The sequence below is a fragment of the Anguilla rostrata genome, chromosome 5, assembly GCF_018555375.3.
Source record: "Anguilla rostrata isolate EN2019 chromosome 5, ASM1855537v3, whole genome shotgun sequence".
NCBI classification, from domain to species: domain Eukaryota; kingdom Metazoa; phylum Chordata; class Actinopteri; order Anguilliformes; family Anguillidae; genus Anguilla; species Anguilla rostrata.
Window position 1 is genome coordinate 19,369,424 of NC_057937.1, and position 19,006 is coordinate 19,388,429.

Sequence of the window (19,006 nt, forward strand, 5' to 3'; positions counted from 1 at the left end):
CTCGAAACAGACTTGTGTACAATGAAAACATATTGGAACATACCAGTAACTTCAGATAGTTTCTCAAAACAATGAGTGAGATGGGAAATAACACTTGACTTTTTGAAAGGGTGTGTTTATCTGGAACAGCCAAATGGTTGTGGTCGACTCCTCCCTCCCTGTGACTGCCAGTTCAGAGGTCAGGGTTGCACCCCTGGGTCAGAGGTCACGGTTCTATAGAGGCCAACAACTTGATCTCAGGGGTCAGAATGGCCCTGGTGTTCATTCCCTCTCATGTATCAGTCACGGGACAGAGCTTCTTATTTTGATGGGTTGCACACCCCCACCGAAATTGCACCAACTACTGAAATCATCAACCTTTAGAATTCTGCCTGTGAGTCTTATTCAGTGTTTCTTTTATTGGCGATTTTGTGTATAGTGAGGTATTTCAGGAAGCCAGATTTTAGAGTTTGCTAGATAACTTTAGTAAATATTTAGAAAACCATATTAGGCAATATTTATCCAATTGAATTTCACCCAATCCAAAATATTTATATTATTGTATAATTTTAGTAGTTAGATGTTTTTGTGTTAATCCTAGTTTGAATGTTGTAATTTGACATGCATATTAGTGTGTTATTTTGTGTGTGTGTGTCTGTCACTATAAGTGTCTGAGCCATTGAGGGGGTGTTTGTGTCCAGCCGGTGATTTGGTTGGCTTTTGGTGTTTGTTATTAGGAGATACAGACATGCATGCGCATCTGTGCTCAGGGCACCCCAGTCTTTGTTCTCTTCAGTAACACTTCAACCACAGAAGAGTTCTCCTCCATTTCTGTACTACCAGAGCTGCCTCTGTTCTGTATTTAACTACACACAGTCTCACTCTCCCCACACCGCCAGGAATGTGTCTCACTGTTATGGGACTGACTGAAAGGCAGCAGGGTTCCATACCGGCGATCTGGCCTTCTCGCCCTCCAGTGCGCAAGCACCGCCGATCCTTTTGTCAACAGATACGGAAAGATAGTACACAGTATGAGGACTGTAAACGGTGCGCCCTCTCTCTCTCCCTTTTGTGTGCACAGGCCACATTTCCCTATCACACAGTCAGACAGTAGCAAGACGCACAGTGCATCCGCTCAGCTCCCCATTGACGTCACTGTGGTATCACATGAACGAGCTGGGACCAATCGGAGACGCGCAGTCAAAGTGCCTGGTTTCTTCACGAAGATAGAGGAAAGACAGAAAAGGGAACAGTGCCAATGATCTACTGAAAAAGAAAAAAGAACACAAAGACAGACGTCGCTCTCGGACTCTTTTTTTTTTTACAAAAAAAAAACCAAAACAATTATTTTTATGTTTTTGATTCCTGGATTATACCATCGCGGTGATCGCTGTAATGGATATAGCAATGGCCCGATCATATTAAATAGCTAGTGTCGGGGGGGAGCGGAGCGCGGAGAGGAAGAGACATTTCTGGGGTAATCGTGCGCAGAGAAAAGAGGACAGAAACCCCACATCCCCTCTCTCTTTCCCCCGTCAGGGAATCCTCTCCAGTCGTCATTTCATGGCGTTTCGTGTTCTGCTTCCAGTCACATATTTTTATTCATAATACAAATACATATTAGAGGTCGTGCCGTGGTTAACTAGATTGGTTCGCTGTCGTTGTGGTCTTGGTTGCTTTAAAAAAAAAAAAAAAAAAACTAAATTGCAATACGATTGTTTTTGATATAGCTTATATATTTTTTTTGTAGCGGTAGCGTTCGTCCCGCTGCTGCAACGATTAAATATGGATTTTAACAGCAATGGAGGGGGCAGCGAGCTCCACAACAATCAGTACCACCAGTCAGAAGAGAGCAAGCCTTTACTGGGGGAGATGTCCACGCCGACGCCGCCGGAGGGGAACAATAATAATAAGATGGGCGCCGGGCCGGGTCGTAGAACCCTACTCCACAGTAGCAGCGGGATGCGATACAAGCTCCTTCAGGAGGGAGACATTCAGGTGTGTGTGGTCAAGCACCCTCGTACCTTCCTCAGCAAAATCCTCACGTCTAAATTCTTACGGAGATGGGAGCCCCACCACCTAACCCTGACGGACTGCAGCCTCGCCTCAGCCACGGTAAGCTCTCCTCTCCCTGACTGTAACCGGGTGGCTATGTTTTTGCCCCATATGCCTGTTGAAATATGAATTTCATAAAAATGTAGGCTAATCCAGATGGTTTTTGTATTGTAATATTATGTGTTACAGAAGGTAATGTTTCCCGTGTATTTAATAACCTCACATTTTACATACCGTATTCAGAATGTATCTTTGTAATGTATCTTTCTGTTTCTAATTTGATTTGCTACACTGTCACGTTTTTGTTTCTTTCTGTGCAATTACACCTACATGTAGTCTGCGACTGGTTGAAGGCTCCATTACATTAGCTAGCTGCCTTCATTTCATTAACTTTTACTTATTAAAACGTTTTTTTGTGTGTTAATCTACCTTCGCAGCAAATGTCTAAAGACTAGCTCACTGTACTTCCAGTTGACATTTGGCACAAAAATGTCTAGTCTTAAAGAAGACAACGACGCGTTGAAAGACGTGGATTTTTCGTCCGTTGAATTTGTATTGTTCTGTGCCGAAGTGCTGGCAAAGGAAGACATTTTCTACATCGGTGAAATGTGGATTTGAACAGGCTTGGCGTAGATTATACCAATAAAGACAATAATTTACATTGCTGCAGCTCACACACAACAGTGCTATTGCTAAGAGTTTCGAACACCCGAGGATCTTGATTTATTTACAGGGTCTCGTGACCCAGATTGTCACTCATATGAACACAATATCAATGATAAGATAAAGGTGCAGGGGTCAAGTGAGACACACCCTCGTCTGTTTGTTTGTTTATTTACTTATTTGTAGCCTATTGTAGCCTACCAGCCGCACCTGACCTTGTTTGCAAGGCGTTTGCTTGGAAGCATATGGCTTGAATCGAGCGTAGGCCACTGAAACTGAATTGGTGTGTCCAATTTGAAATGTGGATAGTGCATGCAAGTACATACTGTACGCCCTTGAGTATGTTTTGGGGACTGGGGGCGGAGGAATTGTAGCTGAAAACGGGACCTCTGGAGGAGAGGTATGTAGTGGTTTACGGTTTGTGGTCACTGGAGACATTAGAATGAACTTCAGGCCTGCAGTGTCTATTGGACATTCCCAGTATTTACATTGCCTCTGTACTGGATTATTTAAAAATACTCCGGGATAACGATTTGCATTAAGATACAAAGATGTTTCTTTGTCAGTAATAGTCCTGTATAGGTTTCTAACCATTTAGTCATTGCAGCTGAGGTTGTTGGTTTGATTCCCAGGTGAGACACATACGTTGTATTCTTGAGCAAGTTTACAAGAATTGCTGCAGTAATTTGCTGCTGAGTAAGTGGCTTGCATGTAAAAGGAAATTAGCTGTGTAAGTCATGCAGGGTAAGAGTGTCTGCTAAATGTCTGAAAATGTGTGTGTGTGTGTGAGTGTGTGAGTGAGTGAGTTAGTGAGTGAGTGAGTGAGTGAGTGAGAGAGAGAGAGAGAGATCCGTTTGTACTTGACACAACTACTTTTTTTCACTGTAAGACATTGTTGGCCTATGTGCCACATGTGGTTCACTCAGTACATTTATTAAATAATGTATCTCCTAGATTCACTGTTTACTATTCACAATTGCTTAAATATACTTAGGCAAAATAATCAGGGACACAAAGCCCAAGAAATTTGCTTTGCATGTACATAACCAAATAGTTGTTTAAACATTTCTGTTAAGAAAGAGGTCCAATCAGCCATTAAAATGACAAATATCAGTGAGGTGAGGTGTGAGGCAACATCAAAAACAGTCTCTACCGCTTCATTAGGTAGATCAATTCTTATATAAATCCCCCACCACCCCAAAAATGTTGTGAAGGCAGACATTTGGTAGCTCCTTTGGCCTGCCAAAGCCATTGCTGTATTACAAGAACATTTCCTTGCTGTCTGACAGGCTGAACACGGCTACAGAGACATAGCTAGCAACTGACAAAACCGCGAGCTTAGAGGTGACCAGGGCAGGATATTATAAATTAAGTCAGGCTATGGGTTTCACAGGGGTCTTTGTTCTTTATTTAAACCACCCTGGGAATAGCTCAATGTAAAATATTGACGATGAGCCACCTTGACGGCAAATATTTTGTAGACCCTTTGAACACCTCACAGATTACCAGAAGAAGAATCCTTGTGATGAGTTCTCAGAGCTCCAGATTTTGCGTCGGTTGTGTTTGCAGACTGATCGAGACAGGCCACCGTGGAGCACGATAAAGTCTGTGAGCTCCTGGGATAGAACTGCGTGTTTTGTGTGCTTCAGATTTGCGTTTGTGATGCACTGAGCCAGTGTTGTACAGTGGATGCGTCTGTTTTATCACTGCATTTCAGAGCTGTGCGTCTTTATCCACCGAGGACGCGGTGTTCAGATTAAGGCAAATTATCCTATTGCTGTCGTTTTGTGAGCCATTGATTTCATACCCAGGAAAAACCATAAACTGACACTAGTTTGTAAAAATGCAAGAGGTTTGCAAACGTTTTGTTTTTATGACAACCATTCTACTGTGAAACATTTTCTTCAGCTTGATTGTTTATTTTAATGGATAGGTCAAACAAAATCACTTTTATTCCCTGAATTTGGAACAATCCCACTCTGCTCTTGATGCCTAGGCCACTTTTTCTTTGGTCTATGAGAACACAAGTAAGCCATCTGGTCCTACCTGTGATGGCCAACAATGCACTGCGGGTCTGCAGGAGAACTAAGTAGCGTACACTACACAGTCCAGTTTTGCTTGATCTGTTTAAACGCAGGATATAAGGCCATTCCCACAGAACAGGTGACTACCTAAATTGATCTGAATGGCAATGTTAACACTGTAATTATAACTATAAAGTAGAACTAAGCAGGTAACCGCAAATACAAACTTGGCAAACTCCCAGAACAGTCTTTAGAATGTTTGTTTCCAGTCATAAATTATATTTAACCAGTAGAAATTATTTTCTTCTTTGAAGTTGATTGACCCTTATCCTCCTCCTTTTGTTTCATTGATGGGCTGGGTAGATGAGTTGAAGGTCTTTGGCATTTATACATTTTGTTTTTCTTAATTCAAAGGGGACTAGTGACAACAGTTAATTATGCTGTTATTGTCAGATTTCCATCACGGTGGTGCGCAAGTACTGATCATTTATTGACATGTGCACAGCTAAGATAAATATGTTCTCGGTCTAAAGGCTGGACCATGGTTTATAGTGGTCCTTATTGCTATCTGTTCTGTTGGGTATGACCCTTTAGGTGTGTATGAAGCAGTGTAGTAAAGTTAAGCATTTAAAATTATTTATTCCAGATGATTCTTTAGACTCTGACCTGCCACTTTTATGGTGTCTTCCAAGGGAAGGTCTCAGCTAATATGACTCCTTCACTTTCTCCAGTGTTTTTCTGTGTTCTCACTCAATTCAGACCGAACTTTCCTTGCCATGTACGGTGTCAGCCATTCGAAATAGTTGTGTATTATGATGTGTATTGAGGATTTTTAACCTTTGGGTCCCTTTGAAAAGATTCAGAGATTGACATGCTCACTCTAGCCCACCTTCGCCAAATATGCCAGCTGTTAATATTGTGCAACAGATGAGTACTTACATATTTCAATTTTGATGACGGGAAAAAAAAAATGAAACTGAGAAAGGATGGGAACTTAAGGAGAATACATGAAAAATAATTACAAAGTAATTGGAAGAGGCCAAAGTCGATACAGATACAATTCAAATTATATTTCATTAGCATTCGACTGAAGTCTGATAAGTTGGTTGAAATAAATTCAGATGTTCTTATGGTCTTGAGGAAAGAAAGTGTTTGCTATTTGCTAGTCCATTAATTGCATCAGCGCTGTGAGGAATGACTATTCCCTGACCATGTAGGAACATACACTGTGTCTTCCCAAGAGTTGGGCTCGCAAAAGCCGATATTTCCATATCTCATAGAACAGATTGTTTAGCCACCACATCCACTAAATGCAGCTATTAAGGAACCGGCTGTATTCTGAAACAGGCCTTGATGCATCAATCATTACAATGCAACTTTAAAACAAGTGAATTTTCAGTACATTTCCCTCCATTTTGTAGCAAATCTTTCTTGCTGAGAGGCAATTAAAGTGCTAAGTCAATTCTTCTCGGCGGGGTTCATTTATGGGAAGTGCGTGTGAACGGAAACTTCCTGATTCATTGTTCAACAAAGTTAAAAAAAAAGAAAAAAAAAGAAGAAAGGACACACCTACTTCCGTTGGGCCCCGTGCGGCCATGTTGAGTGTCAGGTTTGGAAGTGAGCTGCTGGGGCCACTATCAGCCCGGACCACGCTGTGCTTTGGAGGTAACTGCGCTGCAAACTCAACGTTACTGAAGCCAGCCCTGTGCAAACATGACATTTGTGTGATGTGATATGGACTGCATGACAGGAATGATATCCCACCTGATTTAAAATAGACAGTGCCTTTTGGTCTGTCTGACAGTTCGACAGTTGCTCAGTGTTACAGCTCTACTGTCTTACTGTTCTACAGTTCTGTCGTCTGACAGTCCAGCTGTTTTCCTGTAGCATTAGTATTCCATACTATTGCTGCCCCATTGTCTGATTGTAGTACTGTTCCACTGTCTTACATTTTCATTGTCCAAAATGTTCATTTTCCTACAGTTACCATGGTCCTACTATTCTCATGGTTGTGCAGTACACATTTACATGTGCTGTTACTATACATTTGCTTCTGATTGGTTACTGCTAACAGCAAAATACATTCTCCCACTGGAGTAAAGTGCGATATTAAGTGGAATTTTGTTCTGTAGTCAAACAGTTCTGCTAGTCCCACTGTCTGGCTGAACTGCATTTCTGCTGCCTCATCTACTCTCTGCTGTCTTCCATTCATGCAGTCTAACTGCACTAATGCAGGGATGTCATGTCATTGCAGCTCACAAATCAAAATGTGATGCTACCGATGCAACTTGGAATTTGTCTTCTCCACCATGACTCACAGGAATTTCCTGTTACATACATTTGTCAAACAAGTCTAGCAACATCTGACGCAAACAAATTGGGTAAATCATGCCTTTGGAGTATTGCGAATACCTGTTCATAAATATATTTTTAAAAATACTTTATTTGTAAATACACAGAAATATTTGAATGTTTTTTAAATATGTTTTGAAATTCTAATGTATTTAAATGGCAATTGATTGTATTTGAATATTAAATTTTATGGATGCATTTAGAAATACTCTCATATATGCAAATCCTTTGTGTAGAAAAGAATCAATGCAATATTTGATTGGCCTTATTTTTTTTGTTTTAATAAACAACTTTAATTCATGGTTGTGTACATACAGTATCTAGACTGTCACACACATTTGCATTATTCAACAGGAGAATAAGCCATATTGCAGTTCAGATGTTATTTCTAATAAGCAAGTAAACATTTATAGAATTTCTATCCTCCAAAATTAGTCAGCAGGTTTATAAGGAAAATGAGCCAAATGGAAAAGTATTTTGAAAATAATTCTTGGTAGCATTTTAACGTACCCCTCAAGATGTTTGTGAAACTGTAAAAAATGTTCTATATTGAATAATACATTTGCTTAAAATGGTTTTTCTGCCAAAGAAATTACTACTGAAAATGGCTTGGTAGCATCTCTACACCTTCATCCTCATTGAGAATGCCAGAGACCATAAATATGCAGATTGACTCTTGCTTGCTGTTGTGGTCCTGGGATATATAGTAGGCATGGCACCTGGGTTCAAAATTAATTTCTTTTTGAAACCCTTCAACTTCTGCACGAGGTTCTGGAAGCGATCATCTGTAAAATGTGCACTACAAACACTGTACTGTTTGGTATGTCCACGTGATTTTTATAAACAAACTAAGTTCCTTTTAAAAATGTTCTAAAAATGTTCAACATAACTACTGTCCCAACAATGTCACTTAGTTTACTTTACCACAGGACCACATCGCTCTCCTATAATTTGCATATCTTTGCGTAGTGGGCCATGAAAGGTTCAACATATTTGTGACGTCACAAATTTTCCTCATATTGCTCGTTTTGAACTCAGATTTCAGGGAAGTAGAGAGAAGCTCTCCATTTACAGTGGAAGAATGTGAAAATGGGGCTCCAGTGACAAGCAAAAAAATCAATCTGTATAGTGAAAATCATGCTTTCAAGAGGAGTTTACCATAAAAAAAACAGTCCAATGGAGGGGGCCTTTAAGAAAGCATTTGTAATTGTTTGTCAACAAATGATTTTCCATTTAAATCCAAATGGTCAAATACTCATGCTTTTGACCCAGGTCTGAAACACAGCTTTGTGAACAGAAAACATGCTTTGCTTTGCTCTGTCTACCCGTCAGATTGGTTCCTAGAACCACAGGAGAGTTCAGCAGAACAATATCTAATAAATAAAATGCGGGAAGTGTTCTATGTTAATTAACTCGCAGCAAAATGGTTGAAACTAATGGTTATAATAATTCAATAATAGTAGGCTACATATGGAAAGTAAATTGTCAGTGGTGTAGCTTCTACAACCAAGGAGTGTTTGTTTCATTATTTTTTCAATGAATTGCTATGGAACAAACTGATAAACAAAGTGGGTGACTGGAAAACCAAACCGCAATATAGCATCTTATGAATAGCCTACCATTTTCATTTTTATGTGGTTACTTTGTATGACATTTGGGATTCTTTTGATAGCATCACCCCCTGTTCAGTGCCCGTTTTTGAGCAGAGTATTGGCTACCTGAGTTTGAATTGGAAATGTAATGCCTGCCTTATCCTCTGGGCCACCCAGTGCCTGCTGTCTGTTTGCGGTAACCATGTCTATGCTAGCAGTGTCTGCGCTAGCCTTGTCTGTGTTAGCTGTGCCTGTGCTAGCCGTGTCTGTGCTAGCTGTGTCTGCGCTAGCCGTGTCTGTGCTAGCCGTGTCTGTGCTAGCTGTGTCTGTGCTAGCCATGTCTGTGCCAGCCCTGTCTGCACTAGCTGTGTCTGTCCCAGCTGTCTGTGCTAGCAGTGTCTGAACTAGCTGTGTTTTTGTTAGCTGTCTGTGCTAGCAGTGTCTGAACTAGCTGTGTTTGTGTTAGTTGTCTGTCGCTGCGGTGTGTCTGAATAGCTGTTTGTTAGTTGCTGTCTGCAGGCTTGAGACTTGGTGTCTGAACTAGCCGTGTTTGCACTAGCAGTGTCTACGCCAGCCTTGTCCGAGTTAGCCACGTCTGCGCTACCCATGTCTGTGCCATTTGTGTCTGCGCTAGCCGTGTCTGAGCTAGTGGTATCTTGATTTGGCTCTTGGCTGCATACTACGAATGCATCCAAGTCCAGTGAATTGTGATGGCCTGGGGAATTGTTGGAGGTAGGGAATTCAAGGGGATTTCGTCGGCAGTTAGATTTAATACAGTATAATGTGGCCAGATTGAGAAAATATGTTGGAATGTAACCAGGAAGCTGAGATTAACACCCTTGGCTAAAAAAAAATCTTAGCTCGATAGAAACAATTTTTTCAGTATTATAGACAACTATAGTAGTATCCACAACTCGCCCCTTTTCATTCCAGTACCTGTACCCAGAGGCTCTCTGAATCTTATCTAGAACACTATCTGACTATACACCACGACGTAGAACGATTAGTCAGAGTTGGTGTCATATTCTGCTTTAAACATTCTTTGCCCTTTCCTGCTGCAGCTTGTTTGTGTGACTCGATGATACAGTGGTGGAAAATGATATGAATGAATGGTGGCCCACCCGGCTTTGAGCATGTACGTCACCATTTCGTAACATGTCGACTTGCATGTGAACACCCAGCTTCCTGTTTCTCATCCCTGACAAAAACACGTGGAGTAAAAAAATCTTACGCCGTTTCTGAGCAGGCAGGAAAGATGAGCACAGCATGTGAGGTTCTGTGTAAATCTTTTGGCTCGGACCGAAAGGTTTTCACTGGAACGCTTTCCGGAGGTCACGGCCCACCAATAGCGCCTTCTTTCTGATTGTCACAACCAAACCAGTGTGTCTAATTTTAGTTTCACTTTTGTGTGAGCTGAAGTACTTTCTGTGAAGAACTTTACTCCTACATAGCCCCCCCCCAACACAAAAACCTATGTCAGTACTTGTTTAATTAATCATAGATTGTGTTTATATCGTGCCTTTCCTCTCATGTTCTCCATGCTCTTTTCAACGATGGAGGATGACACCAGAACCCCTAACCCTAACCCATTTCAAAAGCTATGCACCGGGGTATGGTTTACCTTCCCATTCACTCCCTCAGTTTTTTGAAAGCTGGCAATTCGTTTATGGGGGAAAGTACAGACGCACACCCCGATGAATGACTATTGGCTCTTGACGGACGTCATGCTGCTATGGAAGACATACAGGATGGCGTGTTTGAGCTTGCCTCCTTCCATGCTTCCAGACCGCCTCCTCTCAGCAAGACGGATCCCAGCCGCTTGACAGGTTCGCGGTATTCCGAATGACGCTTTATTTGACGAGTCATTGGCTGATGGGGTGAATTTCCATTGGTGATTTTTCTCTTTCCATCTCCTTTTCTTTCTCTCCTCTTACTGATTGCGTGGTTAGATTAGACTCAGGCATACAATTTCCTGACTGGTTAGGAGGTTATCAGAGATCTAAGACTTCTGGTGTTTGTCACAGTTTGCTGTGACCACATACATAGTCAGCAGAATATTGCATCATAAACTTACATTGCATCTATTTTGACTTCCCTTCCTTCCTTTTTCCTCATTTTAAATCTACAGTTTACTTGCGGTATTTTTTTTACCACTGTGCCATTAGTCCTGGAGGCCAGTTGGTCAGATCTCGAGACAGTTGCACCTGTTCTGTCTGGAAACAGCATGGTGTGCCTGCTTATGCATTGGTCAGATTCTCAGAGGGCAGTTCACGGAAGTATGGTGTATTTAACTCCTCCTCTTGCTCGTAAAACCATGTCCTACCACATCACCTGTCCTACAGATTATGTTTCAACCCCTTAGGCCCAGCCTTCACTAAGATGATGAGATTGGTCAGGATTTATTGGTTATATCTTGAAAGTGGGAGGGTTTATCACTCGGAACTTCCTCTCCTTTTGCAAGACTTATAACTGAGATATACAGTACTGATGGACACAGTAAATGTTTTACACACAGCTGGCTGAGCCTCATGGGAACCCACAATTTAAAGAGTATTTGATGAAAGCAGTCAAGCTGTTTTTTTTGTTGTCCATTTTCTCTGGTATTGTCAGCAAATTAAATAATCATACTTGGTGGTGAGGGGATGCTATTCTGCAAATTTCGAAATTAAAACAAAGAACCAAAACAAAATGGACAGTGTTTGGATGCACTCTGTGTCTGTAGGGCCAAGTTTGCCCTTTAAAAGAGTTGTTGGCTTCACATATCACCTCAATGCCTTCCCTGGGTTCTGTTTTCTAATGCTTATTGGCCAGAAAGCTTGAGATATTTTAAGTCACAGTAGATGAGGCATAGAAAATGACGCTTGGGCAGCGCAACCTCTGTTCCCTTTTAGCCCTTTGAAGTGTAAGATCACACAAATATGTGATTAAAATGTCAACTGAAAATTCTATTGCTGATGTAACGACCACTACTGCTAACTGAAAGCAATGGCGTTCTAGGGCACTGACTTATAATTTTGAAAAAACATTCCAAAAAACCTGCTCTTCAAATGGTTAAGGTGTATAATCGCAAATGTCCAATTAGAAAGTTGTTACCTGAACATTCTGATGCTGATGTAACAATCACTACTGATAATTGAAAGGACTGGAGTTCTAGAACACTGACTTAGAATTAAACCCCCCCCCCCCCCCAAAAAAAAAAAAACAACTATTCTTCAAAGGTTTTTTTTTAGAGAATCCATGGTATCCATATGTATGGTCAGTTGCCTAAATGTGGTGGTCTGTGGCACATAGTCCTGGAAACTACGCAGTTTAAAGAGATTTCCATCAAAAGTAAATATGTATTGGGATGGCAGGTATGCCTTCCCACCAAGTTACACCTTGGTGGGGTGGCATGCCCCATACCGATACAGCACCAAGAGCTCACCACTTTTCAGTGTTTCTCACAGAAATATTCAATGACCACAGACTCTCAGCCCTTAAAAACATTAACTTGTGTACCTTCTGACCTCATGTAAGCAGACAGAATTCAGAAAAAACTTTTTTTTTTTATTCATCTTCCTCTTCCTCCTCCTCCTGATTACATCATCACAAACGCTCCTGACACCCAAACAATATGTCTGTTTGTTGGACATTTAGCTACATGAGCCAACTGGGTAGTGCATTTGCAAATCCCACCTCAGTCACAAGCAAATCTCTAACTCGTTATGCAAGATTATTTACTAACTAATGACTGCTTTAAACTATTGCTTCTGCATCTGTATAATCTTTGTGGGGAAACCCATATTTCTGAAATCCATACTCTTTCATTTCACATACAAACTCCAAATAATATCATTTATGACTACAGATGAGTATTGTGTGTCCCAGTGAGCACAAGATATCTAGACGACTAAAGGATGGAAATCTAGCTAGTTTTGACATAAACGGACGATGTTAACTGTATTTACTTCTAATTTCACTCATGTTTTACCCTGATATAGCCAGGCTATGTCCTGTAACCGGCTAGAAAACTATCATTTTAACTAAATCTAGCCAGTTTTTCACCAAACATTTAGATTGTATATAAGTTACCATCTAGATATTCAGTGCAAAACCTGCTACATTTGGTTGAAAAAAAGAAGAACAAGCATATGCATTTCATGACTGCCCATTCATTGATTTTCTTAAAGGCACACTATGCTGGATACTTTATTTGAAAATCTGATAAAATAACTATGCTAAGGCATATCTATTGTCCAATGGCATTCTCAGTCTTTACACACTTTAGCTGAATTGGTGCACCTACCTGTATTTGTTATTCTAAAATGTGTTTGGGACGTTTCTGGGCATAGTGCTCTTTTCTGTGTGGGGAGGGGTGGGCGTGGCTACAGAGCCTGTGGTTTGGGATCAGATTCCAACGAAGTTCTTGTTGCTAGTTTGCTGCAATGGCAGCTGCTAAGAAGCCTAGATACAGCGAAGCAAAGAGACAAGCTGACAGGTTGTTCAAAAACTAGAATCAACCTTGGAATTACTTGATTTTTTTCGGTGGCATCAGCTGAAGATCACCAAGGGGATGAAAAGCGACACAAAGTTGGCCTGCTTTCAGTTGGACCTGTTAGTAATGTTACCTTTAGCTAGTTACATTATGCAGCTAGATGCCTGAGGTTGGACAGCTTTTGCATCAAATTCTGTTCTTCTATCTTGATGCCCCCCCCCCCCCACCCCCCACCCCGCTCCCCAAGAACTGCTGTTACTGTTTATAGGTGAAAAAGCCATTCACTTTACAAGTATATTAGCTAGTTATGATAGACCAATGGCCTACTACTACTACTACTTATTCCACACGCGATTCCGTGTTTACATCCAAATTCTAACTAAATGTCCAGGGGGGTATTTCAAGAAGCAGGATTACTGAGTTAGCTGAATAAGTGTGCGTAAAAGAGTAAGAGTTAAACCCAGAGCAGCTCTTTTTCAGTTGATGTTCCAGATTTGGGAGAGTTCCAAATTTTACTCAGTGCAGTTATCCAGCTAACTCAGTAATCCTGCTTTGTGAAACAGGGCCAAGAACAGCTAAATACCAAATAAGGAAAAACACAAAATGGCTGCGCCAGCCCTATGCCATGCACTAAGAGGTGCACTCAGTGTAAAGTTAGTTATAGCACTGCATAAATACTGTTACCATCTATGTGGGATCATTCATGTTGCTAAAAATGCTATTTTCAATGTCTCTGACCCCCTCACCTCTTCGCTTGACACTTTTTTTGTAGTGCTCGAAGATGTGTCCTCAATGGAGGTTTGGGTGGGGTTGAGGACTGAGGAGTGGGGTTTACAGAGTCTACAAGGACCGCAAAATCCTACATAGTATACTTTTAAAGTAGGAACAGCCAAATTGATGGCTGTAACTACTGTTTAACAACTTTCTTTTACTAGGCTACTGTAGCTACCTGTAAACACCACATTTCTAAATTAATCTACTGATATACAAACAAGTATGTCTGTCTGCAACACCCAATTAAAAACACTTCCATTTAAAAATATGACTAACACTTTCATTTATTTGTCATCCATGGCCAAGAAAAAATGACTGAATTACTGAATTCATGTTTCTTTGAGCTACAATGTATTTTCAGTTTGCATGTGTGTGTACGTACTGCATGTATGTATGTATGTGTATGCTTGTCTGTCATAGGCTAAATTTATGTACATTACTGTTATCAGTCACTCATTACACAGTTCAAAAAGAAATGATGTCTAAAGAAATACACATTTTCAACAAAATGTACAAAAATACCAATTTACTCACTATCTATTAAGTCATTAAAACTAGCAAAATCTAGGCCTGCCAATAACAATATTGGTGAGAAATATTAGCTCACACAAATTAAGAAAGCCATATTCCAAGGCAATGCTGCTACCCAATGTTTTCTAAATAATTTCACGTAACTTTCGAGTGACCCGTCCCTGTGTTTTTTCATCTTTGCATTTGAACACTGTGGTCATTTAGACATTATGTGTCACATCAAAGTATCACATAACAAAAATGGAAGCAGACATCATTTAAATTGATGTTTTAAACAGCTGATAAATACTTACACCCCAGAAAAGATATGCTTATACTTGCTTGTCATGTTAATTTTACAAAATGTACAAGTTCTTGTTTATTTGCAACAGTTCCCATTGTAAAATACTGTAGATATTGTACAAACATACATAATTACATAGAATACTTCATTATTTCCATGACAACATTTTCCTAGTAGCATATAATATTCCCATTTACATACAGACATTTATACCAAGAAACATTTAATCATTCACACTACAGAAGGGGGGGCAGGGGGGTGGGTGGGTATTAAATAAATACTGATAAATTTAGGCCTATTAAGTAAATGTTGAATCTTTCATACCTATCCACACATACGTTTGTCCCACATATTGCACTACAAGCTTGTTGGTAAAATTAAGTTTTGCCAAATAAGTACAACAGTATAATTTTTGCACAAAATAATAAAATATCTTATTTGTGAACACAATTTTCTAGACAAAATCATTTTATTCATGCATTTTATTCATGATGTGCTTCTCATGCACCCAGAGCACTGGATGCAGACAATTGTTCAAACATATAGTGTAGTCAAATTTTAAAATATTAGGTGTAACACAGCTGAATTGTTGATTATTTCCGCTATAAATGATTGCCATTTATGTGACACATACACTTTGAATGACCACGTTCTCTGATGTAAGATGAAACAAGCACGGAACCGTCCAGACCCACAGCGCAACTCACTTCCGCAGACACATTTTAGCTGACACCACCTGCGCGTGCGTCCTACTAAACAAAGCACCACATGCGCATGCAAACCTCCCTCAAAGGTCGTCCGTGAGTGCGTGAGTGAGTGAGTGAGTGACCACAATTTGCCGTGCATAGCCCACGGCGCCAGTTCCTGCGTGCCGTGGGAAAAACACGGGGCCAGGTTACGTGAAATGATTTAGGAAACATTGGGCAGCAACAACGCTATGGAATATGGCTTATTCAATTTGTGTGAGGTAAAATAGCCAATATTGTTTCTTGTAACTTAGCCTAATTTTGATATCAGAACTTTTAATGGCAGGCCTAGATTTTAGAAGTTTTAATGACTTACAGACTGTGCTTTGTATGTGCGAGTAATTTGGAATTTTCATATGTTGAAAACGTGTTTTTCCCCAGGTCACCGCAGTACACAGGGCAGGTCTGCCTGAGTCGATCTTGTGAAATCACCTACTGTTTGAAGCCAGATTTTTTAATTGGGCAGTAGTTAGTGTGAATTACAAAATAATCTTGCAGTTAGTGGCCAGATTTGCATATAACAGCATAAAATAAAATCGATAATAAAATAATGCACATGTGTAGAATCGGAGAATTGAGCCGATGGCTGGCAGCGAACGGCGGTGTTACTAAGGTGATAGCAGTCCAGGAAACAGCAACAGCTGAGGCTTATGCCAAGATAAGGCAACGTCTGGCATTTGCTTCCCCTGGCACTGATAATCATAGACTGTAATAATATGCTAACATGTATCTTGTTTAAAAATATAAATCCCTCCCGAAGAACTGTAGGTACTACAATAAACTGCCTTCAGTATGCTAAAAGCATAGGCCACCTTTCAGATGGCACAGCGGTATTAACCATTCAAGAAGAGAGGTGGGAAAACCTTTGCATATGAATTGCATACATGTAGATAGAAATACTACCTGTTTTCCCCGCTGCTCTGATCAGCTGCACCTCTACAATCTCTTCAGGTTGGATATGTCCATGGTTACATTAGCAGAAAGCTTTTCATTTTATTTTCAGTCGTATTCAATATATTTATTTGTTTTTTTTTTTTAATCTATCTATAGCCGGTGTGTGCAACGTGGTGTATCCTTATCTGCCAGACCTGGGGTATATAATTCTTCTGAATGACGCTATAGAAAGCAGTACAATTCCCGTAGATTACTGACAGTTTTTAAAAAAAACATCAGTTTTCACCTAAATTCATAGCCACGTCTTGTTTCATATGATATCGTAAGTTCAGTAGGCCTAATACATTTCGTGAAAAATTCTCAGGGATCTGCTGGAGTCTAATTGATTATTACCGACGTCAAGCAGGCCTGTTTCAAATATGCATTTGAAGCGCAGCTTTCCAAGCTATACATGGCCTTATCAGTCATCTGCTTTCTTTGGCTTCTTTTGCGAACTTTTTGAAATTGTTCTGGCGCTTGTGTGCATAAGCACTCTTGACTTTCGGATTCTTTAGCAATAGTCCTAAGACATGCCTCTTCGCTAATTTGGATTTCATTTCCGTTGTAATTTTCTTTATCTTTATCAATGGAAATTGTAACTCACTCACATCCGTGTCATTTCTGGTTTACCGGTCAGTCTGATTCCACAGGGTTGTGTTTCTAGGAGGAGAAGATGCCATGATATGTATCGACTCAGAATATAGCGTTGCTCTCCCTCAGCTTCACACATCATTGGGCATCATTTCCCCAGTGATCCAACCATGTCATTAAGGAGTTGAGATGGTACCTAAAAAGGAACATCCTGCACTCAGACAGAGTTCCTGCTCTCCTGTTGGAGACCTTTCCAGTGGGAAGGCAGCAGAATGGCAGCGTTTTGTACACAGTGTTAATCATGTGAAATGATAGAGCTTGTCTGGGGTTTAATGAGTGAGGTGCGGCACTGCCAGTGCCTGTGCGTGCCGTGCCTGGGGTCCCACTGCACACGGCTCCGACCTGTTTGTTTGCGCTGATTGCTCTCAGTGGCAAAGCTGTTTCTCTGAAACACCCACTCAGGACTGCTCCAGACTGGCTGAAGGAAATGGGTGTGTAGAGTGTGAGTGTGTGTGCGTGCACATGCGTGCATGTGTTTATGTGCATGTGTTGCACTGTACACTTCTCTTTCTCCCAAGGACAGACTGTTTGATTGCACAGTAAAAAAATAATAATAATAAAACGTTTAATTTACCGGGAAGGGTAAATACACTTTCTAAAACACACACACAAACGCACGTGCATGCACACACACATACACACACACACATGCCTGTCCATCTCTCTCTCTTTCTCTCTCTCTCTGTCTTTCTCTCTCTCTTCCTCCCTCCCCCCCCTCTCTCAACCTCTCTCCCTCCCCCTCTTGGCAAAACTGCTGAATCCGGCAACAGTTCCAGCATTGTGATTGGGAAACATGGCATTTCCACAAGGTCCGACTACACTGGCTGCTGTCTGTTTACACATTACTGTTTCTGTATCTGAGCAGACAGCCAGTAACGTGCAGGCACATGGGGGCCAGACTGACAAGCCACTTTCCATATGACCCAAGGGCTCACATGACTTGCAAGAAATATGTCCACACGCACACACATGCACGTACGCGCCCAACGAAGAAGTACCTTGAAGGCTGGAGTACAAGCAATTTAAAAAAATGAATGAATGGCTATGCCTAGATTTTACCGCTTTAAGAAAAGTGGGTTATTAAGCGTGATCCATATCACTATCAAAATCCTCATGAAATGTGACAGCGTAAAGATTGGCTGCCTGTCTTGTCACATTTTCCAGTTTGTGTTCCAATCTCAGATGTCTGATAGGGTGCTGTGGGGTGTCTGACAGGGTTCTGTGGGTTGTCCGATATGACGTTGTGGGGTGTCTGATAGGGTGCCTGGCAGCGTTTCCCCATTTTTGTCAGTACCCCATGTCCCCCTGACTGTCTTGCACATGCAAGCACACAGCCCTGCATGCCAAAGTATATACTTTGCCTCAACTGTTGGAACAGAACTTCAGTACAGGACCTTTCAGGTGTTTTGTGGGCAGTGAAGTTTAACTTTGACCTGGAGGTTCTTTGTAAACAAAGATAAACTTGACAGGATAGTGAAATAAATGCTTGCCTTTAAAAAATGATTAAACATTCTACACCAGCTGCCCAGCCCTGGTCCTAGAGGTCTACTGTCCTGTCTGTTTTCATTTTCTAAACTAATTTGGCACACCTGATTCTACAAATCACCAGTTCAACAAGATCTCTATCTGTTGAATGAAGTGTGCTTTGTTAGGGTTGGAGTGAAAACCAACAAATGGTAGATATCCAGGAACAGGATTGAGCAGCCCTGATCTACACAATTCTCAGTTTCACATCAGCCTTATGTGGATTAAATCTGCATGTTATTGTGGCCTGTTCAGTAGTGCTGCCCTGGAGAAGGACACACCTACATTTTCTGACTGTCCACCAATCCATACGTCTGTCTGTCTGTGTAGGAATGATTTTATTCCTTGGTTTCCCTAATGATGCAGTGGCACTCCATTCTGCCACCTTCCGCTTAAGAGAGGCGTGGAGATGTTGGCTAGAGTCG

General features: G+C 41.0%; 1 protein-coding gene across 1 annotated transcript in view; it reads left to right on the plus strand.

The window, feature by feature from the left end:
* Positions 1–1,123: 1,123 nt before the first annotated feature.
* cmip (c-Maf inducing protein) overlaps positions 1,124–19,006 on the plus strand; it is a 39,446-nt gene continuing 21,563 nt past the window's right edge. Inside the window, exon 1 of the mRNA XM_064335518.1 lies at positions 1,124–2,094. Within this exon, the coding sequence (XP_064191588.1) occupies positions 1,765–2,094 (330 nt within the window). The 5' untranslated portion in view covers positions 1,124–1,764. The remainder of the gene's footprint in view (positions 2,095–19,006) is intronic.